The sequence below is a fragment of the Heteronotia binoei genome, chromosome 2 (genome assembly GCF_032191835.1).
Source record: "Heteronotia binoei isolate CCM8104 ecotype False Entrance Well chromosome 2, APGP_CSIRO_Hbin_v1, whole genome shotgun sequence".
Taxonomy (NCBI): Eukaryota; Metazoa; Chordata; class Lepidosauria; order Squamata; family Gekkonidae; genus Heteronotia; species Heteronotia binoei.
The window spans coordinates 113,491,894-113,517,522 of NC_083224.1; the positions used below are offsets into that span (position 1 = coordinate 113,491,894).

Here is a 25,629-nt window from a genome sequence, read left to right on the forward strand (position 1 = left end):
TTGTGGCATATTGGAAATGGAGATACCGAGTACTGCATTTAAAGGAAAATTACTGGCCCCTTTAATCTCCCTCTACTATTCAGAGTAGATGTGCGGATCAACAGAACCTCTCAGTTGTCAAGTGCACAGCTGGTGATATATGTATACATTCACACTCATGAAATCTTACGTTGAGCCAGCACGTAAGACTTGCTGTGGGGAGAGGGGAGAGACTATCACACACAACCAGCTTCCCGGTAAAGACTACTGCTGTATGACTACTCCCTAAGCATGAGGAAACATGGCCATACTACAGGGGGAATTAGCTAAAGCTGCTCTGCAGAAGTCACTTCAACACTGGATCAGCTGTATAATATCGCTGAGGAAAAGCTATCAGAGTATGCCTCTGAAAGAAAGAACTCGAAGGGATCTTCTCTCTCTCATGCACACACACCAGCTGTCTATATGTCACAAGTATCCCAAGCTGGTGCAAGCTATGTTCCAAGGAGTTACTCTAGGCAACTCCAAGGGATATCTGACTCCCCACTACCTTAAAAAAAACAACCAAACCTGGAGTCCATCTCAAGCCATACCACAAACTCGGTTATCTTATGGAAAGGGGGACTTGCCATTCAAGAACAAAAGTCTCAAAGTGCCCTTGTGGATGCAGAATTAGTTATGTGGTTTTTGGATCCTGGATCCCAGTTGAAAGAATTTGAAATACTGGAGATAAGGGGGTTACAGTACTCATCACAGGAGCTTTCCAAGTATTAAGATGTCACCTTGATAATAAATCTCATCAAGGCACTGATGCTGTGAAAACAACCAAAGTGCAGATCCCTCTCAGGCAAGTTGTGTTAAACTTTACAGCACCATGGAATTGATTTCTACTCCTTTCAGCTTTGGAAAACAGCTAAAAGGAAGGGCACCAATCATTCTGTGTTTTTTGTTTTTTAAAATGGGTGTTCTGGCTGAAGATGCATGACATACCAATATAAGAATGATAACTCTGAAATACAAGTCAAGGAACTTTTAGAAGCTGCTGTAATCTTTCTCCACATAGACCTCCCCATTAATTTTCAAGTTTTAAGGGTTTTTTGTTTTGTTTTTTGATTTACACATCTTCACACTAGATGGGGATGAACTGCCTCAGCATTAACTGCTGTCTTTTTAAAAAGAAACGGGAAACTAGGCCTTAAAATTTTGCACACCTAGAACAGGTGGATCTTTGTAATAGGCAGTAGCTGAGCCTTCAGATGGGAAATGCTGCCAATGATCAGAGACTACCCACACAAATATTTCTGGAATCAGCACAGTCAAGGAAAGGCAGAAAACAGCTGTTACGGCAAATCACCAGTAACAAACAGCAAAGGACTGAAATCAAATGTTTATATTTATTACAGCATGGGGAGAGAAGGGGGAAAGGGGTCTTGCTTCATCTTTTAAAAACCATCTTGAACCAATGAAGACAATAATTTAGCTATCACTTTAATACAATGAAACCCGTCAGTTTTCAATTAAAAAATTAGAAAGGGTGCATTTAGCAATGTGACAAACCTTGGTTTGATGGTTTAATTTTTTCTTTAAATATTATCCTGACTGTGAGACAGACCATTTACCCACCCCCATCATCTTTCTACAAAGAAAACACAATTAAGATGCCTAAGAAAAAGGCAAACATTTAAAAAAATTCATATTGTAGCACTAAAAAAAGCTTTTATAATCAATCACATTGTTTGTGAGGATTTGTTTTTTCTTTTGCTGTTTGTAGTCAGAATAATACAAACAAGCCATGTTTCCCCCCCAAAAAATCATTTCATTAAGGGGTGCGGAAAAGACATCCCTTTAATAAAACATTATCAACAAATATCGTACACAAACTACAATGTATAATAATTACTTTTCCTTTCCCCTCGCTTAATTTTAGAACCAGACTACAAGGTAAGAAAAAACACTGAAACAAGATACAATGTTCTCAAGAATCCGCACAAAGGTAGGTAAATCCAGGGGAAGATAATATTTTACATAATATGAAATACATAGATCAGAAGTGAAGGTTTTTTTTCATTTTATATAAAACAAAGACCAGCTACAAGGGAGTGTAATGTACAGAAATCCCAAGACTTGCGAGTTTCACTATACATGGTATGCTTTTCTGTAGTTATCTCTACCTTGAGAAGGTGAGGTTGTTTTTTGTTTGTTTTTAATTACAGAGGGGGAGAGAGAAAGAGAGAGCCTACAGAATAGCAAGTATACATTTTAACAACAATAATTACTTAAAAATATCTCCATCCAGTTCCAGAGCATATACAGTGAAACCCTAATAAGATCACATCATTTCATTTTTTAAAAAAAGTTAAGAAGTTTGCACTCACAGTTTTTGAGTCCCAGGTCAAGTTTTAAACCCCGTTTATTTCTGGCAGGCCCATTCCTCCCCAACATAACATTTAAAAAAAAAATCCCAACCCTCCACACTCCTTCCCCAGGGATTTTGACACTTTTAAAATTTCTCAAAATGGCAATTAATAACATTTCTGTGTAACTTGGGGAGAGGAGGAGGGGGGCTGATATAGTGCATGCCACAGTCACAGATATCGAGATCACAATTAAATTTTTGGAGGATGTGATCCTACGAGGGGATCAGCTGCATTAGAATGAGGCAGAGGAAATCGTTCCCATACAGATCTCTTCTTGCTGGAGAAGAAGGTGTTGTGCTGCAAAACACCTAACAGAAAAACCAAACATAAAGAAGGGGGAAGTGGGGAGAGAATGGGCAGTGGGGAAAGGCCTTCTGAACAAAACCCACCAATTTATTAAAAAACTGTCCAGTTTTATTAATTTTTTTCCAATGGCTACAGAGACAACATGAGATTTCATATCTAGACTAGCTTCCTTGCGTAGCACAGCACAAACATACAACAGGTTTAAAAGAATAATCAAGCAAAGAGGGTTGAATTGGGTGCTAGAGGGTTTCGTTTGTTTCCAAAAATCCAACAACAAAAAAGTGTCATGTACATAGAATAAATCCTTCTGCAGAAGAAGGATCTTGTCATGTCTTGAAATATTTTAAGATGTGTCCTTCATTGTTTTATGGAATAAAAAGTTCAGCCTTTTTATTGCATGAAACTAAAAATCAGGGGTGGGTCCCCTGCTCTGCATGTCTCCCTGCCAAACACACCTAGCTTCTCTTCTTGCATAATTTCTTGAGAATCCTCCAAATGGCAGCTGACTTTTTCTTTATCTTGGAGAAGAGGATGCGGGGTGAGGGAGGAGGAAAATCACACACTCATCGTCATGCTGGGAGAATACTGGGGAGGGGGAGACAAGGAGAGAGAAAGAGAGAGAATGAATAACATATAACCAGGCAAAAACAAGACCCAAATGCTAAATGCTGCTGAAGCTGTGGACATGATACGCAGGTTTATGAAAACTATAAATCAGCATAATTGGCTCCAGTAAATCAAAGAGATAGAGAATATGTTAGAAGTTACACTTATAAATACATAATCAATTCCCATTCCATAATCCCCTTTTTGCAGTGGGGGGGCATCTAACTAGTATGTGGTAGAATGGAAGTTTAAAATACCTACCCCCCTACACACAAATAATGATGAATAAAACTGGGATGCAGAATCTACTGGCCTCATATATGTAAATACAGGTCTTTGTTAAGAAATACACTGTGCTGATCTCCAAGAAGAGGTATGTGTAACCAAGTATCACTTGAACATGTACATTCCCACAGGAAAAAGATTCAAAGTTAATAGTCTCCCATGGTACACCTCCAAAGGAAATAAGGTCTTCTGGTATAGGTAACACTTTGAAATGAGTTGCTATGTTGACTTCCTTCTCACTCGGTCCTGCCTACATCTAAAATTATATTATAAATTCTCCTTAGGGGACAGACCCACCTTCTGATCTGGAAAAAATACCAGTTATGCCACTGGTGCAGTAGGTTATGATTTTCCTGTTAGTATGCACATGTGTGGAAAACAGCATTACAAAAAAATGCACAACAATATTACTTACACCCCACCCCCCATTGGTTCCATGTGCTTCAAAGCAAAATGTGTTTCTTTGCTACATGCCTTCTGGTATGGTTCAACACAGGAACCATATTTTATGGATTTCTTATTTCCATCATGTACAAATCTTAATTGGGAGTCACTTGCCACCATCTTTTCTTTTCTTTTTTGAAAAACCTGCTACTTGTTCTACCCTTTATGTCTTTCCAGTTCTAGTAATTCCCTATAATCACATCCTAGTTGGAGCATAAAACAGCAATTTTACAAGAAGTTCACTAATCCAGCAATTTACAGTGCTGAGTTTAATCTTTAAACTCTAAATGGTTTGGGCCAAGCACTACCTGAAGGACAACCTAATCCCAATATGAGTGTTACTGCACCTAAGATTCTCCCTGGAGACTCTGTTCAGAGTATTCAGCCATACAGTGGGGTGGCTAATATGGACACTGGGCCTTTTTTGTGATGGTGCCAGAATAAGCAGATGAATCTTGCTCCTGTTGTGATTTTTAGGTGGCAAACCAAAGCAGTTCTCTACTGGAGAACAGTTAGGGCATCCTTACAAACCTCTGCACTTGGGCACTGCTGCTCTGAGTTAGATTTGTTACTGACTGGCTTTTACTATTTTATTACCTTTACTGTTGTAACTTTCTTTTGAAGTGGTTTTAATTTGTATTTTGCTTTGCAACAACTTTTAAAATTACCTGTCCTGAATAGTTAATATCAAAAGGCAGAATGCAAATATTTCAATAAATGAATAAACAAACACCCCATCCCCTCTTCCACCTCACCACCATTTTCCTGACACATCAACAATTCTTTACCAGGAATAAACATGGCCTCTGTGATTCAAACCCTTCAATACGAAGAGACAGTGTAAAAGTGACTCACGTTGTCATTTTGGAAGGAATGGAGGAAGTTGCCTCCCAGTTCGCCATCATCTCGTGGAGTGCCTGGAGGATTGCTAATGCCACTTATGTTGTTTGGAGAATTCTATGGTGATGGTGGGGGGAAAGCACACACAAATGATGTGAGAATGTGTCTTTCTAACATGCTACATATGGCGCATCTGTAACAAAAAAACCCTATCACTCTGCAGGAAAATAGGGACAGCTGAATATAAGACTTAAGGGTAGGAGAAAATGTCTGCATGTTATGACATGTTTCACACTGTTGTGAGCAATACCATCCTGGCTTTGATGAGCCAAAAGGCAGAAGAATATTCAAGGTTTCCCGATAAAACCCTGTCACTTTATGTAGACAGCAGTAGTCTGCTTGCCCCTCCCTGTTCTTGCCCAGTTTCTTATTACCACTGATATTTTGCTCATCAAAGTAAAAACCAGAACAGAACACTGGAGGCTTTCTTTGGCTAGCAAAATGCAAACTTACTTTTGGAAGTCCATCTATGTCTCCTGACCCTTGCGAAGAAACAGAAAGAGAGAAACTGGTTGTTTAGTCAGAAGAGTTAAACACCCTATGCTCTGAACTGGTGCCTCCCTCAACTAGCTACTCCATTTTGTATAGAAATGGTTGTTCCCTATGGCATTATCTGGAAATAAGATGCTGCAAGAAGCTATATTCCTGGGCCTTCCGGGAAGCGGCTGGCAGTACATTAGTGAGCTGCAGGTCACAGCTGGGCTAATGCAAACCTCTTAACATTTGCCTCCAGAAAAGGACATGCTGAGGAAGCCTCAGCTGCCATTCCTTTGCATGTAGATCTCCTGGGAGCAGAACCTGGCTCACCTTCCTGCATGGCACTAGAGTAATAGCCTAATCGAGCTGCTACAGCCTCGGCTCCCTCCCATGTGTTTCATGACACTGATCAAGATGAAGTACAGCACCTCTACTTCAGCAAGATGTATAAGGGAAGCACAGGAGGTTAATGGGTCTTTCTGCTGCTTTAATTAAAACACACACACACACACCACCATTAGAGCCATGCTGCTTCTCCCTCTATCCCCCGCCCTTTATCCATCAACAGGAGTTTGGTAAGCAGTCCCCACTCCCAGGTTACTCTTCTGTGCTCTGCTAATCTGAAATGGCAAGGTCATCTCGAACCCATGGATTATGGACACAGAACAAGCCCTTGACCTCTAGAAGCATGCAGGACCCACACTACAAAAACAAAACTACATGCTGACCCAGCAGATGCCGAGATCCAAGAGCATCTCTACAGAAATTTGGATACATCCAGACATGGGAGCTGCCATTAATGTAAATGCCCAGTAATTATCTCTGAAAATGTAAATTACTAAAATGAGTAGTCATATCATCACTACCCTGGCTGGTCCTGTATCCAAGAGGCTACTAATTTTTCACTCAAACAAAACACACTGCAACTTATCTTCAACCACCCACCATTAAACAGACTGTGTGGAATGATTTCTCCAGTCAACTATTCTGCATTCTACACTAGTGTAAAGCAATGGCTTCTACAGAATCAGGCATCTGAAAAAGTAAATTCTAACATCTATATCACTGCACATTATATGCAATAAAATCACATATTGTACTATTAGAATTCCTTTTCTATGTTCTGAAGGATTTGAGATGTCACTGGTGCAGAAAGACCTGAAAGCAGAAAGTTCTATTAAATGTTATAATTTCCCCTGGATTTTAGTCTGCATATGTTCTGCAAACCTTACCTAATGAGCCATTCATGTGATGGGGCTCCATCCCGCCCATGCCTCCCATTGGACCATCTGATCCAGGACCCATAGGGAACTAAGAAGAGAAGGGAAAATAACGCCATCAGTCATGATGCATTACTCAGATTATATGATGTTAACATTCAAAATATTTTGCTTTGTGATACTGCTTTGTGATTTTGTCACTGTGATAACATAGCATGCAATAGGTCAGTCAGATCCTGCTGCTAGTACACATTGGCAGCTGCAGCTTCAGAAATCTGATGGCAGTAATACATGCAGAAAGGTGAATTCTGGGGGGGGGGGGGGTTGGGGGGGATTATTCATTATCCTGACCTTCCTTCAGTGAGCTCAACATTTATGTTGCAGGATCCTTCCAGCATCAGGAAGAAACCACAGTTCGTACTAAGAAATCATGACTGCTATTTGAGCATGTATCCCCTAATCAAAAGTAACTTGAAAAGTGAAAAGGCTATTGCAAGAAACTCTGTTTTCCAAGGAGGAGAACAAAAGGATAACCCTCACCAGTTTGTTTGGTAGTACCTTTGCTTTCAACACTATTAGAGGGCACATGGCAGGCCCTTCAGTCAGGACTATCCAAATGTATTTCTCCATTGTATTAATGGATTCAACTTCAACCCCTTAGGTGCAACCTGCTGATCCCTCCTGCCATCAATGGCGCCCGCAAATGCATTTAGGGCACCTCCAGCTTGCCAAATGCTAATGGATGAGTGGAAGTTTTAACAGCATTACAATGACAAGCCTACAAAATCTAATTTGTCAGAACAATTCAATGGTCAGTCAAGGCATCTTTAAAGACCTTACTTAATTGAGTCACTACACCCCCTGCCTTTCCTCCAAGAACCTGTGGGATCCTGTGTGGGTCTTCTATCCAAAGATCCCACAAGTACCTTCATCCATTTCCTATCCCCAGTTCTTGTTCCCTGCTGCTGTTATCTCCTCCTGCACTGGCAAATTTTGAGGCCTCAGGGCTTTGCTACTGATCCACTTGCTACATGATCCATCATCTTCAGATGATGCCCTCTGAGAAATGGACAAAGCACACTGTGGTATCCATCCAGCCTGTGCAGTTTACAATGGGTTGCAGTCTGCAAATGCAGGTCTGACCAAATCATCATTGCTCAGGCTTCAAACCAGAGCACACTAGAGACACTCAGCCATGAACAACAAGCACTCTCATGGCAAAGCAGCTGGAATAGCACAGGTACTTCTTACAAACATATGCACAAGCATACTCGACAACCACTTTGGCTTATCCCATGTCCAAAATAACCACACAAGACAACTTAGAGCTAACTTCAGTTAAAAGTATGAGAAAGACTAGGGTTTGTGTTGTGCGCATGGCAGTCTTGACCAGAGACTCGTGAATGCTGCCGTTTTAATAAGCGTAAAAAATTAACAAAGTCACTGAAGAGTTAATCATTTTTTGATGGTTTGTTTTATTTCTGTTTTGTAACAAATGGCTGAAATCAATTAAACTGCTTTACCCTCAACTGATGAAGTTAATTATGATTTGTTATGGTATCTGATATGTAAATTATTAGAAAGCAGACTTACATTCGACCGACTGCCTCCAGGCGGTACGGGATTAATCATTGTGTAGATGTTGTCACTTGAATTTGTCGAATCTGTAGAACAGTGAAACCCACTAAGTCAGAGTGATTAATTCATTTCTTAATTAAAACAAACTCATGCCACTTGAACTCATTCTTTTGTATTTTATCACCTAAAACTCCCTCTAAGTACCACCATTTTCAGGCTAATTTGTATTTAATGAAGATTCACAAAGTTTTTAATCACAGAAATTCAACTGTGAAAAGAATTCTGCTACTAACCAAGGGTATTGGGGATTGCTTGCCAGAAGAGGTGTAGAAAGATAATTTGCTGCCATGTGTCACTTAACACCTCAAAATTAGCCAATGCAATTATCTTACTACAGCATCATATTTTTTAAAAAAAAGAAATTACACAGATTATATTTAGCAATTTTATTTTAAGAGTAGAGACCTAGATTTTTTTCGTAATCACCACCAGCAGTAATGGACATGCAGCATTTAATCAAGGCATAGAATACACACACACAAAAATTATAAGCAGGCCACAGTGACAGAATAAAAAAGGCAAGTGCTGTGCCTACATTAACATATGGATTGTTTTATTATGACCTAGTCTGAAATGTAGGTCAGAGTTCTCATAAAAATGCAGGAGCAGGAAGGCCGTGGTAATATTCCATTGTAGCTCCACCTCTGCAGCTGTGGTATACCACAGTGAGAGGCGGAATGGCTACTTCCCTAGAGCCTTCCCCCTCCTCCTAACAGTGACACATACAATGTGTAGTAAATCACCCTTGCTGGCTTGTCAGGAATATTCACCAGCCCAGACATAGTCCCTTTCTCTCCTCCTTCACAATGAAGAAAACAGGAGACTGCTTTTGCTCAGCTGCCCAGCAGAGGTGTATAGCTAGAAAGAGTGCTTACTTCAGTGAGGTTTCCTCCCCCACAACTAATTGGTATTCAGAAAACGCTCTGCACATTCATTTTATTATGAAGCTGGGAGCATGATGGCACTGTCCCAGACAAGAGAGGTTTCTGTAATAGGGGTAAGAGTGGAACAGCCTTAAAATAGGTTGGATTCAGGGGTAAGGGCAGAGAGGTTAAGAGATGGTTTTAAAAACTTATCCTAATTTATTTCAGATAGAGAGAGACTCATTAGTTTCTACAGATCCCTGAGGAAAAAAAAGAATTTTCCTTGTTGACAAACATAAGACTACCCCATGTCCCAATATGTTAAGTTGCATAAGGATTATTCATTGAGGAAAGAGCCAGCATTTCTTAATAATAGCAGATCAATCATTAAATAGGATTCAAATTGCCTTCTACCAATCCATAGAAGGCTGATGGCATGAATGAATCCTCTTCTTGTGCTATTGTTAGGAAGTTCTTCATATTTTAAGCCTTTTTAGAGCTCAAGACATCAGCCCATGTCAGTGAGACAGAGTAGAGCCTAAAGACAAAATTGCTTCCTTCCGTAAGATGCAATTTGATTATTGATCATGTGCAGTTGTTTTAAAAGCAAACTGACAGTTGCATGAAAATTGTACCTTGCTGCCTTGTATCAAATCCAACAAGAAAAGAAGCCAACTAACCCAATTTGGCAACTTAATTTTTTTAACCATGGGGAAAAATTAGTGTTTCGTCCCCACCCAGCTCCCTTACCTGCAGGGCTAGGCATGATGGGTGTTCCAGGAGGACCTCCGCCACCAGGGGGCCCCTGTTGACAAGATTAAACACACATCAGGAACCACTGTGATAACATAGTTTGCAATAGGTCAGTCAGATCCTGCTGCTGTCAGCAACAATGTCTCACCTTGGTGTTCAGCCAAGCATTAATCTCCTGCTAAAACCTCCGATGCAGTCTTGTATAGCCAAAGTGCAATTTCTTTGTTTAAGCCTCAGGAAAAATGAAGGTTTTACTAAGAAGTACTGTGTTGGGGGGGTAGAGATGCATTTCTGTGAGATGCACATACTAAGTTTATTTGCCAGCATACTATACTAACATAGGGTATTCTTTCTAAACTCTCCTTCTGCAAGAGATGCAGACAAAAATGGAAACCTCAGCACACATAGAATACCTCTTACATTTGCTAATGAGATAACAATCTTATTCCTTACCAATTACAAATGTACACTACCCCTACTTCTTTGCAGCCAATCCCTAATGTGAATTAAAATTATCACTCTAAAACTTCAGAGCATAGTTAAGTGAACAACGTCACTGTATCATCCACACAGCTGGAGTATCTAGAGCATTTCTTTCTATACTTTCAGTGCAATCCTGCATAATACAAATCTTATCCCACATTTTAAACTAACTTTTGTTCACCCTGACTGAGCAAAAAAAGCACTTATTTTTTTAGAAGAAGATATTGGATTTATATCCTGCCCTCCACTCCGAATATCAGAGTGATTCACAATCTCCTTTATCTTCCTCCCCCACAACAGACACCCTGTGAGGTGGGTGGGGCTGAGAGGACTCTCACAGCAGCTGCCCTTTCAAGGACCTCTGCCATAGCTATGGCTGACCGAAGGCTATTCCAGCAGGTGCAAGTGGAGGAGTGGGGAATCAAACCTGGTTCTCCCAGATAAGAGTCTGCACACTTAACCACTATACCAAACTGGCACTTAACCACTACACCAAACTAGCTTATTTGGTAAAGGCGGATGTTTTAGAACTCTGGCATCGCCCACAAGTGCATACATACAATATGGGGTAATGCTGCATTATGTTTGAACCCACACTAACTGTACATAGTCTTTGGTTTCTCACTCGGTTTTCATGGAGAATCGAGATGACATCACTGTCAACTCACTGCACTTCAGCATTTTCTGTGTTGTACTGCATTTGTTCTTTTTTTAAGAGTTGATTTGTAGTAATTTTTAATTTAAAAAAAAGTTGCAATACCAGTTGTCCTCATACAGACAACATTTCTGTATTTTGACGCCTTTCGAGACACTGTTTCTTTAAATTTTCTTCTCATTTTAAAGCAGCTTCAGTTTCTCAGCCAAAGTGCTTATTTCCTTTAATCTCACAGGGGCTATCACGTTCATGAATGGATCCTTATTTCTTGTTTAGGGCAAGGGAGGATTTATTTTCTGATTTTTCTCTTTGCAATAAGAGACGCATAAAATGATGATTATGAAACATAAAATAAAATTAGGGTACAAACCACTTTGACCTGCAAAGGAGAAAACACTAATTAAATCTTCCTCATCCCCCCAGGAAATCAGCTGCATTGAAAAAAAGAATTGATTATGGATCCATTTGGGAACACCATGGCCACTGAGAGTTAACAAGAATTAATTAATTAAATTGGGGGAGCACAAGTGCTTACAACCCTGTAACAGCAGAGGAGAGAAACAAATATAAAAGGGCCCGTTGCTGGAGGAAGCAGGACCTACAATGAACAGAACTTCCTTCCAAGTAACATTTAGTAATATTGGGATGGACACTACTAGACTTTTGTAGAGCACTCTTTTAAGTGTACCATGGAACTTCAATTGTAATCCCACTTATATACTTTAGTGACACAAAAGGTCATTACATGGAAGCAATTTATGTGTATGTGTATCTCAAGTATCATCCAGGATGCATATTTGATGCTGACACATCAAACCATCCCCTGTATAGGAATATCATGCAAATAAAGAAACATGAACTTACCACATATGTACCAGGTGAAGAAGAAGAATATGGAATCTGTAAATAGATCAGAATGTAGCCATTAGTTTTTGGAAAACATATGTTCATTAACACCCCCCCCCCAAAAAAAAATAGGTTGAAACATTCTATCCCAGTGATCAAAATAAATTTCAAATTATGTGTCAAATAACAGTTATTTGTATCTAATATAGCTATGAACATAATTCTATGTATTTAATTTCCTAACTTAAAAAAAAAAGAATCTTAAAAGCAGCAAAAAAGAGAAGAGAGAAGCAATGGGACACATCCCAATATGTCTTCAGCCTAGGATGAGGTCAACTAGGTAGGCACAGAGAGGATGTAACTTGCCTATGGGGAGCAAGTTTAAGAAATTATGAATGAGAGAAAATATGACCATGAAGGTCAAGTGAAAGAAATCAAGGCATTTGAATTATTTCTATAACTCTTTACTAAAATACAGAAACTTGAAACTTACTGAGTTAGCACTGTTGGGATTGGGCCATGGTCTACCAGCTCCTGGACCCCTACAGTTTGAGAGAAGACAAAACTTGAGTGCTGAGATTAGACAAGTGTAATTTAATTACTGACACGTGTAGAATCAGCAAGAATATCAATGGAAAGTCAGCAGCATGGTAGATGCCTTACATGTTAATTCCAGGCATGCCAGGCCCTAGAGAGTTGGGTGGAGGTCTCATTCCGCCGCCATAGTTCTGCAATGATAACCAAGGATCAGTCTACCATAACGAGAAGGGAAACCGGAGAAGAAAAGAGAAAGGAAAAAAAACAAACAAAAACGAGAGGGTTAGTTTGTGAAAATGAACTTTGATTAAAAAAAAAAGATGATGATAATGAACATTCAGGCAAAATTAGCAACTTCAAAAAATTAAAACAGGGTGGTGGCATCTCTCAATTTTCTCTTTGCCAGTAGGCATTTGATTGTTTTTATGTTTTAAGAAGCCAAGTTCCCATCTCATGGTAGAAATATACTAGGAACACTCAAGTTGGCAAGGCTTCTGGTGGTGGCCAATGTAGGTCAATAAGGGAATAATTGCACCTGGAGAGTATGCAAGATGGTAATTATGAAGAGGAATAAGAACAAATGAACAAGCAAAAAGAAGTTTCATCCTGGTACATGAAGCCAAAATAGTAGTAGAAATGAAGTTATGAGATTGCTTGTTTCAAGAGCACAGGAAAAGGCAGAAAAAATCTGGCAGGCAAGAAAAGTGATAAAGAAATGTTTTACATGAAGGAATGCAGGCCAATGAGCAAGCAATGGAGTGCATGGAAGAGAGGATGCTGACAGCACAAAGGTTTACAACAGCTTCGTAAAGGAAGAACATTTAATTCTCATATAAATCTATCTTAAAAAATAATATTGTCAAAGAACTGCACAATTACATATTTTTTTTAAAAAACACAGACATAAAAGGAAAGAGGTAAACTGTTCAAAGCAGAAAAAAATTGCTCCCCAATTACCTGGACTACCCCAAATTAATCCTTTTCTCAATGTAAATTCAGCATAGCCTTTTTCACTTCCATGTATCCAAACCAATTTATCCAAATATCTTGGGTTCCCCTGACCAATGATCCAATATAATTGACTTATTATAGCATCGAGTCTCACTTGTCATCATGGTAGCTTTGTGCTCGTCTCACACTGAATTACTACTAACCAGTGCTGACCCTGCTTAGCTTCCGAGATCTGATGTGATCAATCTGGCCTGGGACATCTAGGTCAGGGCTTTTGACTACTATGGAATATAATCTTTTCCCATTCTATACTGAAGGGACTTTGTAGTGTGACTTTGTAAGTAAGGCTTCTTAGAAACCCTTTTTATTGAGTGTGATGCTTCGTCCCCTTATTTTCTTGATTTACAGCAGCAGGCATCAGATATGCTGATAATTAAGAGATAAGGAGAGTCCACTATCCTGACAAGCTTAACACCCTCTTTGGTTGACGGATAGACATTCTAGCCTCAGTTAAAAGCAAGACTTTAGTCACAGAGTTCCCAAAGGAAAGTAAGTTAAGCCAACTGGATTGCAGGGCAGAGGAGATGCCGCTTTGGCTTGTCTACTGACATGTTTTCACTGTGTGTCTTACTGCTGAGAACAGGGACCTACCTAACTGGGAATGAGGAGTAACATCCTCTCTCACAACTCCTTCCCCATAGCAAAGTGAACAAGACATTTTTGTTGTTGGAAAGGATACTGCATATGGAAGGCTTGTCTTTATGCAACTTTCAGAGGGCTCTATAAAGAACATGTAAACCACAGTGGTTCTGTCATTAGAAAACCCATTCTGATTAGCATGCTTTTGGCTGTACAACTGAAATCCAACATATTTCTGCATAGAAGCAGCTTGGTTAGGATGGTAGGTGCCTGGTTTGTCTAAGATGCAGAGCACATTCAAAACTTCAGCAGTGTTCTTTATTTGTCTGAAGCAACCACAACAGATGCGAGCTGTTGAATTGTAATCATCCATGAGGGACTGTTAAGAGCTTTGTACCCATCATTAACAGTGCCAGATCATTAAAGCAGGTAACAAAGCTACTGGAATCTAAACTTGCCTGGAACAATTATAAGGTTGGGGAAGTTTCTTTCTCCTAAAGGTGTGCAGTTTCAATATGGTTTCCATTGGCCAGGTTTTTCACTTTGTGTCAACATCAAAAAGTTCAGTGATTTTTCCTCTTCTTCACAGCAACACACCAAGCTACTCTCAAATGGTATACTACGATCATGAGGATTTACTTGTTTAAATATAATGCTGAACACTAATTTGAATATATGGTACACTCATGCTAAACTTTTTCTTCAGCTACAATGCAATCACAGAACTGCTAGCTTGGGAGTAAAATCAGATGCAACTTGCTATTGACTTGGCCAGTTCCTCCTCTAGTTCCACTTCTGTAGCTCCCTAAACCTCCTGCCAGTATTCAGCACTGTTTCCAGGCATGCTTACCAGCTGCTTTTCAGCCACCACTAGCCGCATCCTGAAAACAGGGTCTGCCTGAGTCCCATTCCCCATGCTTGTTTGCTCAGAGGTTTATCTCATAGTGGCAGAAGAGGTACAAGGGCAAGGTTGACAGTATCACAAGCAACTACCCAGGAACGTTCTTTGTCATGAGCACCAGCAAATCCAAGAAACTGCCAATTTTATTTTGATGGATCTACTTTTGCATAGCAGAAAAACCCTAGAGTGACTTTCTCCCCCCTCTTTTTTTTTAAACAGGGGCACTCACAATAGTTCAAAAGGAATATGATTTTATATCTGGAGGAACAGGCAAGCCAAAGGCTAGGAAAACACAAACAGCAAACATCTTTTCAGAAGCTTATTTCCAATGTTAATTCTTCACTCAGTATGCTGACGTATCCTGTCTTGCTTTGAGCAGTATAAAGAGCTTTGGGGGGCATATGGATCCCCCTGAGTTTTTAAAAAATAAATGTGTTCAGTCTGTCACTGGCCTTTGCAGTGTTATTTCAAATAATGAAGAAAGAAGGAAGATGCAAGGTGAGCCTGGTACTTTCTGAAGGAATTTCAGGCATTCCCTCCCCTCCTGGCTTGAAGCAAACCATAGATTGCTGCTGCATCTGGACCAGTAAACTATAGTTTATGTTTCCTCTACAAATCAGAATTGAAAACTAAAACCCAATTGTAGTTTGCAATTCTGGTTTGATAATTCTTGTTTAATAATTGGAGCAAACCACAGTTTTCCAATTCAGATGTAATGGCAAACTATAATCTACCACATACCAGGAAGGGAAAGAGAGGACCTCAGTATCTGAAGGGAGGAAAGAAATCAGAGGGCATGTATGTCCAGGTATTATTCCAAGGTCCTTTACATAGTGTCAAAACTTGGCTTGGTGTTACAGCTGAACCAAGCCATTGCCTTGTTCATTTCCTGCTTGTTCATTAATGTACTCTTCTATTTCTGGATTGCTCTAACCAGTTTTCCATGATTAAGTAAGTTAGGTTTAACCCTAACCTTCATAATATGGTTTGCAAACCCTCTACAAACCACAGATCCAAACTATGGTTTGAAGATTAATGACAAATGTAGTTTGCTAAGCTCTCATAAGGTGCAATTTAGTACAGAGAAGGAAAGTAGAATGCAAATGTGAGAGGTTGGTATGCCTGCTGATGGCACACTGGCAGTCCTTCAAATCATGCTTTGGAGGATTATTCAAATTGAGTCATTGCTTAAAAAGCTGAACCCACAAAAAGAGGTTTTTAAAGTTTGTAAGCAATGGTGGCCTGAGAAGATCAATTTAACTCACAGATTTTTGCTGCAGCAGTCATATGGGAAATTGGCTGTTTTTAGCACCCAGTCAAATAGTGAAGAGATTTCACCATGCTTCTGTTACTGATTGGAAATGTCAGGGATGTAGCATAATTCTTCCCATCACACTGTTGGGTCAGCATTGCCATGTGTCTGGATGCTGCAGGTGACCAGCTTCCCATGTTACATGCATACTGCAATAAGTAAACAGATAATATGACTATCTGTAACTGCTCTCAAATGAGAAAAAACAGCTTGGGTTCCCCTAAAGTTTTAATTTGACATCGAAAGGGTGAGTCTTTAGCTCGCAGGTTTCTGAACAAAGCAAACTAACAGAACAAGGACAGCACAAGAATGCAAAGGAAGATCCACAGCGAAGAAGCAAGACTTCAAAGAAGAAATGCGCAATCCACTGTGCCTCAACACTGCAAAGAATATAAATGCCCTGAGGAATCACTCTAGGAAGGCACCCAGATCCATAGTGTAACACAACTAGACATTTAGTATTAGACATTTAGTATCTTACAAAACTATCCAGACTTTTGAGATTTAAACACAGAATTATGTAAAACAGATACAGGCAATGACTGGCCAACAGAATAGATCTGGGAATATCTACATGCTATTAGCCACATGTGGCCACCAACCGCAGATAGTTAAATTTGAGGATTGGGGCCACATAGAGTCTAAAGAGATTTTTTTTTGCAAACTTGGGAGGACCCCCTAGGTGTTCAGAAAATTCTTAAATCTTTTTTTAAAAATCCACAGGGGAAAAAGGCACAGGACAGAAATCAAATACAATACATTCTTCTGGGCGGGCAAAGGGGGAGCCTTGGTGGGTCAGTCACCCACATGCTGTGAGCCACAGGTATAAAGCATGATGCAAACAGAAGCCAAAAACATTGTAACTAATTGAAATATTAAAAATTAGTCACTGAAACACATACAGTGTTCTACTTGCAATTCTCCCCTCCTTTAAGAGTTAGCATTTGGATGATTCTGTCATGACATAATTAATACCCCAGTTAGAAAAAAAATATTCATTTAAACTAAATGGCAAAAAGTGGAAGGGTATGTATGTGGGGGGAGTTGGGGGCAGGTAAAGCACATGAAGTACGTGACATGAAGATGTTTAGCTTTGAACCATAGCTAGATATTAGAAGGTGGGGTTTTTCCAGACACATATAAACACTAATGTAAAATGCATTACTGCTAATGGTGGGGAGAAAAGGGTTTGGGTGGAATGGAAGTGCTCCCAGCTTTTCAAGTCTCTGGAGGCTGCTTTTATGATGTTTTGCTCACTAACTTTCATAAAGTAGCAAAGATGTTATTTGGCACTGGACAGCGTGGGAAATGCTCTGCCCAGTTTTTACCTGTGGACCTGGACCCATGGGCCCCATTCCTCGTGGAGGATTCATCCTTTGCATTGGTCCTCCCATGTTAGGATGCCCTAGTGGGAGAAAAGATGGGAAGACATTATTATAAAAGAGTAATGCATTTGAGAACAGCAAAAGCCAAATGATGGGAACTACCCACAGACAACCCCCACTGCATTTACCTTGTTGTCGTGTGGGGTCCATTGAGTTGGGCAGCAAGGGCTGTGTACCAGGAACACCACCGGGAGGCTGTGGGATGGGGTGGGGAGAAAATTAACGGGGGAAATCAAATGCTTGAAGATGCACAGTAAGACTATCACGATTGCTTTGCTATATTCATTGTGGCAATTATCAGAAAAACCAAATGCACAGAAAGCTCTCTCAGTACAGCCACTATATTTGCATTCAAAATATTATGTTCAAGACATGAGACATATTTCTGAAGGATGGACAAACACAGGATTCCAAATTCAGTGTTCATCCCATAATATAAATGTGGGAACGATGTACTTGCAAGGAGAGAACTGGTGAGTGAGAAGAAAGTATCTAACCCCCTTCTCTGTCTATTGATGCCTCCCTGCAAATGTGCACAAGACTCTTCTTGGCTTGTTTTTTTTTCTTCAAAAGTCAGGATCTGACATGTAGATATTGAGGGGTGGGTAGAGTGGGCAATGGTATGATGTAAAATAGTGGGACATTAATGGTAAAGCTCTACAGACATTGTATTACCAGTGGAATACTCGTGATATCCAATGAGCACCCTGAGAAAGTCACACTAGCTTCCAGGTGAAGAGCTCTATGGTTTGTCTCTACTAATTTATAACTCTCAATGGCCTTTAAAAAGTTAATGAAAAGCTTTCAGTTTTGTTGTTTATTAATAGCATGCCTGATTTACACCAAGTGTAGTGTTAAAAACTATAACCTAATCTAGGGGTGGCCAAACTTGCTTAATGTAAGAGCCACACAGAATAAATGTTGGATGTTTGAGAGCCACAAGACATGAACGTCAGATATTTGAGAGTCGCAAAGCAGGAAGGCAGGCAGGCAAATACAGTATGTCACAGAAGTGAGTACACCCCCTCACATTTTGTGAATATTTAAGTATATCTTTTCATGTGACAGCACTGAAGAAATGACACTTGGCTACAATGTAAAGTAGTGAGTCTACAGCTTGTACAACAGTGTAAATGTGCTGTCCCCTCAAAATTATGCAAGTACAGCCATTAATGCCTAAACTGCTGGCAACAAAAGTGAGTACACCCCTAAGTGATAATGTCCAAATGGGGCCCAAGTAGCCGTTTCCCCTCCCTGGTGTCATGTGACTCGTTAGTGATACAAGGTATCAGGTGTGAAAGGGGAGCAGGTTATCGCTCTCACTCCCTCATACTGGTCACTGGAAGTTCCACATGGCACCTCATGGCAATGAACTCTCTGATCTGAAAAAACTAATTGTTGCTCTACATAAAGATGGCCTAGGCTATAAGAAGATTGCCAAGACCCCGAAACTGAGCTGCAGCACGGTGGTCAAGACCGTTTAACAGGACAGGTTCCACTCAGAACAGGCCTCGCCATAGTCAACCAAAGAAGTTGAGTGCCTGTGCTCAGCGTCATGTCCAGAGGTTGGCTTTGGGAAATAGACGTATGAGTGCTGCCAGAATTGCTACAGAGGTTGAAGAGGTGGGGGGTCAGCCTGTCAGTGCTCAGACCATATGCCACATGCTGCATCAAATTAGTCTGCAGGGCTGCCATCCCAGAAGGAAGCCTCTTCTAAAGATGATGCACAAGAAAGCCCGCAAACGGTTTGCTGCAGACAAGCAGACTAATGACATGGATTTCTGGAACCATGTCCTGTGGTCCGATGAGACCAAGATAAACTTATTTGGTTCAGATGGTGTCAAGCGTGTGTGGCGGCAACCAGGTGAGGAGAACAAAGACAAGTGTGTCTTGCCTACAGTCAAGCATGGTGGTGGGAATGTCATGGTCTGGGGCTGTATGAGTGCTGCCGGCACTGGGGAACTACAGTTCATTGAGGGAACCATGAATGCCAACATGTACTGTGACATACTGAAGCAGAGCATGATCCCCTCCCTTCGGAGACTGGGCTGCAGGGCAGTATTCCAACATGATAACGACCCCAAACACACCTCCAAAACGACCACTGCATTGCTAAAGAAGCTGAGGGTAAAGGTGATGGACTGGCCAAGCATGTCTCCAGACCTAAACCCTATTGAGCATCTGTGGGGCATCCTGAAACGGAAGGTGGAGGTGCACAAGGTCTCTAACATCCACCAGCTACGTGACGTCATGGAGGAGTGGAAGAGGACTCCAGGAGCAACCTGTGACGCTCTGGTGAACTCTATGCCCAAGAGGGTTAAGGCAGTGCTGGAAAATAATGGTGGCCACACAAAATATTGACACTTTGGACCCCATTTGGACATTTATCACTTAGGGGTGTACTCACTTTTGTTGCCAGCAGTTTAGACATTAATGGCTGTGTGTTGCATAATTTTGAGGGGACAGCACATTTACACTGTTATACAAGCTGTAGACTCACTACTTTACATTGTAGCCAACTGTCATTTCTTCAGTGTTGTCACATGACAAGATATACTTAAATATTTACAAAATGTGAGGGGGTGTACTCACTTCTGTGACATACTGTAGATGGGGAGAGGAAGAAGGTAAGGAGGTGGGAAGAAAGCAACTTTAAATGGATTCTCCAAGCCACCAGCTGGCTTGGTTTGGATAAGTGATTTAAAGAAACAAATGTCTTCTCCGAGCCAACTGAAAGGGTGGTGTTTTTTTTGAGAGCCACACAATATGTGTAAAAGAGCCACTTGTGGCTCCTGAGCCACAGTTTGGCCACCCCTGGCCTAATCTGTTTAAAAGATGAAGATTATATAGCAGGAGGATTTGCTCTCACTTTATATGGAAAACACATTCCGTCTAGTTTAAGCAGATGTTCACTGTGAGATTAATAAATCTTAAAGGGACATAGGAAAGGATCATCTTGTTGCTCATGTGAAAAGTGACACTCTATGTACAGGCAATGGCTTTTGAGGGGGAATTAAAAGTACTATCACAGTGCTGTAAGCAACACATCGTTTTTCTGTCCTGCTATGTCTTCGATAAAACAGGTTTTTTAGGTTATTGAACAACTACAAAACCTGTTTGATCAGAGGCCCACAGAGGAGCAGGAAAAACCAACACACTTCTGGTAACAGCAGTTCTGTCAAACTTTCTCTCTGAAAAAGTTAACGTTCGTATATAATCTGAGTCTCAGAATGAAGGTCCTTTAATGAAGCACTACTGATGCCAGTGTTATTTTGAGGAACTCACTTGGCAAATACACTATGTAAATATATTGAAGTTATTTATTTGCCACTGGAGCAGACATTTCATCAACAAGGATTACAGGGTTTCCTCCCCTTCGTTTCTTACTGAACAGACATGAATAGATTATGAGGATGTGCTTGCAAATACTAAGAACACATTTATTCATTTTGTAAAACCCACAGCAGTGCACTTCTTTTCTTGCAAAAAACATGCTGCTCAGACAACAAATCTGTTTCAAGTTTACAAGATGTCTTCCATGTCCTGATAATGGGAAGGAAAATATAGATACTATCTTCTCTCAAGTTCGTAAACCACTAGTAAGTTTGCAGTAGAGGTTAGTAGCCAACAAGATCTGCTTGTGAAGTCAACTTCATGAAGTGTGACCTTCTTGCTTCCATCTCCTACAGCTGTCCACTGAACTCCCTGACTCTCAGGAACAATGAACAGGGCAAAGGCAATGGTAGGCTGGAAATAGCCACCTGATCTTCTGAAGACCTTCAATCTTTGGAAGTGTGTTTTATTAAAAATATGGGGAACAAATGGTCAAGTTGGAAGGGTTTTTTTTTACAACATGAACACTGACTAGTTACAGTACAAAAGCCAGAAATCCGAGACTTTTTTTTGGGGGGGGGGGATCAAATATTATATATAGCCATCCACCCTGGCTTACTATCATGTCATATTTCCACTTTGAACACTGTAATGAAAACTCAAGATCTCTTACCAAGTTTTGCTATAAGCATATCTATAATTTTGTAAACAATTCCTGTGCTCTTTCCCCCTTTTAAATACTGGTTTGCATATGCAGTTAAACTGTTGGATGTTAACAAAATGGAATGACAAATTTTGTGGAATGGTTATGTCTGAAGTCTCTTCAAGGATTGTGTTCATAAAACTGGCTCAGTCTTACAATTCAAACTCAAATGAAAAATAATTGTATTAAAATAAAATTCGAGCTTACACCTATGGGATAATACAATGTGTCACCTATCACTCGTATATGGCAATCCGCCATCCATGAAAGGCACCACATTTCTAAGGAGAGGGACAACTGCCTGGACCCATGGCACAAGATGAAGATTAACCTCTTTGAGTGGGACTTCAATTTGTAAGTACTGCTGCTATGGCTGAAGTGCTTCTCTTAGCATTAATGATATATTCAGAATTGTGGCCCGCTTCAGTTGAATTTTAGCTGTTTTTCTTTCTTTCTTCTTATTTTTACATTATACGGGCTGGTTCCTGTTATCCGAAATCCTTGTATGAGCAGATCTTCCACCACTTTCTCTTCCCCCAACAGTCTCTTCTAAACCCAAGAAAATTGATTCCTATGATTGTGGGACCCATATGTTCTTAAAATAACCACAAGGGTTGTTGAACTGCAGTGAAGAACAGATGGGTGTGGATCTGCCCTCTCCTTCTGCCTTCTGTCAGTGTAGTTCTACTGATGGAAGTCAATTTTAACCCACTTTCTTTCCTCACCGTAACTTACAAGCCCACATGGCTATTACTCCATGTGAGTTCTATAACCCAGGGAATCAATTTTTGTGCAGTCAGAAGGGACTGCTGAAGAAGACATGGAAGATCTGCAACTGTTAGTGCTTCCCCACAGATGGATTGTTAGATCCAACCCTATTCGGTGTAATTTTAACAGATATATATTCTCTTGTTTTAAATGTATGAGGAAACAGAATCAGGGTTGCTTAATCACTAGTTGAGGGCAGGGGATCTCCTGGTTTGAAGCCCTTTCTCCACTTCAGGGCTATCAGAAAGCACAGGGGGGGCGGGGGGATAGGAATTGCTTCTGGGTGCTCCATTATGCCCTGTGGAGACTAGTTTCCATAGGGCATAATGGAGAATCAATCCATGAGTATCTGGGGCTCTGGGAGGGGGCCCTGTTTTGTAGAGGTAGAGGCACCAAATCTTCAGCATAATTGCTGGTGTCTCTCCTTAAAAAACTTCCCAAGTTTTAAAAAAAAGATTGGACCATGAGGTTCAATTCTATGAGCCCCAAAAGAAGGTGTTCCCATCTTCCATTACTTTCAATAGAAGGAAAGCATTTAAAAGGGACGTGCTCCCAGAGTTCTCTCTCCTGGAGCCTCCCTCTCCTCTCTTGGAGCCTCCTGGTAAGTCCCCCGCCCGCTGGTCGGCCTCATCTGGCAACACTAAGATAGAGGGAAAGGCAGGACAAAATGCCCTTAATAAACAAATGATGAGGTCTTTCTGCATGCTAGGATTTTTAAAAAGTGAACAAACTATCCCCAAGGACCACGTGTCTCTGTGTGTGTTTGGTTTTTTAAATCAGACCTAGGCCTCAGTTATTTGGCTGTGTGATTTCTCTCTCAATAACTTTACAGTTTAATGCTTGATTGTAAATTTCACTTGGACTGTCTATCCAGCATTGTAGATTAATGTTTCAAATAACAAAATTAGCAAATAATACATATTTGTTTAGTGATACCTGGAATGACATTCTGGTACTTTATGCCATGTGCTTGCAGGCAGAGAAAATAACTTATCTTAGCTGTCTGCATGCACACATAAGAGATAGAAATGTCAGTCAGCTACTTTCAACCAAAAGGTGAGGGTCTAAGCAGGGTGTCAGAAGCCACTTATCCAATCTTCTGTCTCCTCAGATTTACTCAACCGTTTGATAGCTGCATGGTCTGCATTCACTTCCAGAACACTATACTCTAGGTAAGCAACCAACTATGTGATTATAGTTGGACCTAAAATAATTTAGACAGTCTGAAAAATTGCTAAGGACAGGCTAACAAGTCTCCTATTTTCTGAAAAGTCTCCATAATTCTCCTCAACACAAGCAATCTCTAATCAGAGCTTAGCAGGTGGTCTTGGCTTGAAATTTAGGAATGTATGAAACTGGGGAATGGAACTTAGTCAAGTGCAACAGAGTGAGCCTGCTGATCTACTTTCCAGCTTCCTGCTGTCCACTGGCATAGGACCTTTCAAGACAATCAGTGTATAGTGAAATAAAGGTGTGGCTATTACTCTTGTGATGCTTATGATCTTTCTTCAGCTACCACTTCTGCCATAGCAGACGCCATAATTTCCTCACATCAAACTGACATATTTTATTTCTGGGAAAATTAGCCTCACCATTCCTCCATCAAACTGAAGTGTCCTTTTATATAAGTGAGTACAGCATGCAACATGGTTGCGAGAGTATCACAGGTTCCTTTGGACAGTGCTTCCCACAATGCTTGCATAAGTTTGTGGATGAAAAAGAACTAAAAAGCACCACACTGTATATGTCACCTACTGAAGAAAATTCTTGGGACCGTAGACAAGCATCTGGTATACTGCTCTGATTTGAAATATATTAGAATAATGCAGGATGGAATACCATCAAATTGATTTTTCAAGCAGTAACTCCCCATTCCCAGACAATAAGCAAAATATCTTTAAGAAGTTCAGGCTCTCTCCCATATGACTAAAGTCTAAATATTATAGCAATTTCATCTTCCTTAGTAATACTAAGTGGTGTCCCAAGAATTTTCTTCAGTGGGTGATGTATCCCATCCAGTATGTTTCTTACTACTTTTCCATCCAGTTCTACATACTTCGTTTCTCTTTGGTGTTATTTTTTTTGCATTAATTTTGTGAACTTTATTTTTAGATGCTTGAGCATTAGAGATGGGCACAGACTGGACCACGGACCTAATTTTTGCATGGACTAGGGGTAGGTTCATGGTCCATTTGCCTAGTCTGCACATTTCCCCTTTTCATGGACTGCATTTTGATTTTCAGTGGTCCATGGATCAGAAAACCATATGCCAAAGCTTTAATTGTCAAGGCAAGCAATGAGGATGTTCTTCTACAGCCCTTCTGCAGTTGTGGAGTGGTGGGGGACTGGGCAAGTGAACTGAAGTAATGTGAAATTTAAATGCAGGGGACCATTTGTCACAATCCCCGCTTTTTTCACATGGACTCTATGATCTCCACCTTCCCCAAAGAGTCACAAAGAGTTTCAACATAACATGTCTACAAAGAATTCTTAACTAAACTTTGCACTTTATTTTTTTAAAGATTTTAACAAGACAGAATCACCAGCATGTAACCTTGAATAAAATCTGTATCAGCAAATCAGTAAGCTAAAGCTTTAGTCAGTTTAACTGGCTAAAGACTGATTTAAAAAAAAAATTACGGAAGCTGAAAGTACGGTCATTTTTGGAAGCCGTTTTTGGTTCTGTTGGGTACTAAAAAAGGCACCTGTGTTAAGATTTTGGCAGCATGCAAAGTTGTTCAAATATAATAAACTGATTAATCAAAATCCTCTGATAATTAGCTACACTTTCTAATGTTGACAGCTCTGTATCAGGTCGCATTTGAACCTACCCTTTCAAAACTACAGCAATTTGCTCCAGTAGGAAGTTCAAAGTCATGTCAGCAGGCACAGACACATTGACGTGAACAGGAGTAGCTTTCTCCACACTGAGTTAGCAGTAAGACAGTACAGAAGCAAGGTACCATACTGCAAGAATGCTGTCTCAGCAAGGTGAGTGTTAACACAACTTCAGCAATCATGCTCAACTCCAGATTCTTCACAAAGAAACTTTCTCAGCCCTGCTTTCATTTTAACAGTTCTATTTCTAAAGCCACAAAACAGGATAATGGTTGGGGTTCCCCCAGTTTGGAGGCCCCCAATCCACTGGCATGGTGCTGGCTGGCAGGGGATCCTCACCCCCTGAAGAGCTCCATCAGCACTCGGTGTGATGACATCACTTCCAGGTGA

At 40.4% G+C, this 25,629-nt stretch overlaps 1 protein-coding gene across 3 annotated transcripts in view; it reads right to left on the reverse strand.

Moving 5' to 3' along the window:
* Positions 1–1,354: 1,354 nt before the first annotated feature.
* The window catches only part of SSBP3 (single stranded DNA binding protein 3), a 289,667-nt gene continuing 265,392 nt past the window's right edge, over positions 1,355–25,629 (reverse strand). For 2 of the 3 annotated variants that reach the window (XM_060231868.1, XM_060231866.1), the window contains exons 8-18: positions 17,726–17,792; positions 17,541–17,617; positions 12,536–12,624; positions 12,366–12,414; positions 11,891–11,926; positions 9,886–9,940; positions 8,228–8,298; positions 6,647–6,725; positions 5,391–5,419; positions 4,893–4,994; positions 1,355–3,287 (exon numbers count right to left, since the gene is read on the reverse strand). In XM_060231868.1, coding sequence (XP_060087851.1) covers positions 3,258–3,287; positions 4,893–4,994; positions 5,391–5,419; positions 6,647–6,725; positions 8,228–8,298; positions 9,886–9,940; positions 11,891–11,926; positions 12,366–12,414; positions 12,536–12,624; positions 17,541–17,617; positions 17,726–17,792 — 684 coding nt within the window. In that variant the 3' untranslated portion in view covers positions 1,355–3,257. The remainder of the gene's footprint in view (positions 3,288–4,892; positions 4,995–5,390; positions 5,420–6,646; positions 6,726–8,227; positions 8,299–9,885; positions 9,941–11,890; positions 11,927–12,365; positions 12,415–12,535; positions 12,625–17,540; positions 17,618–17,725; positions 17,793–25,629) is intronic. The other variant, XM_060231867.1, reaches the window with a different exon arrangement.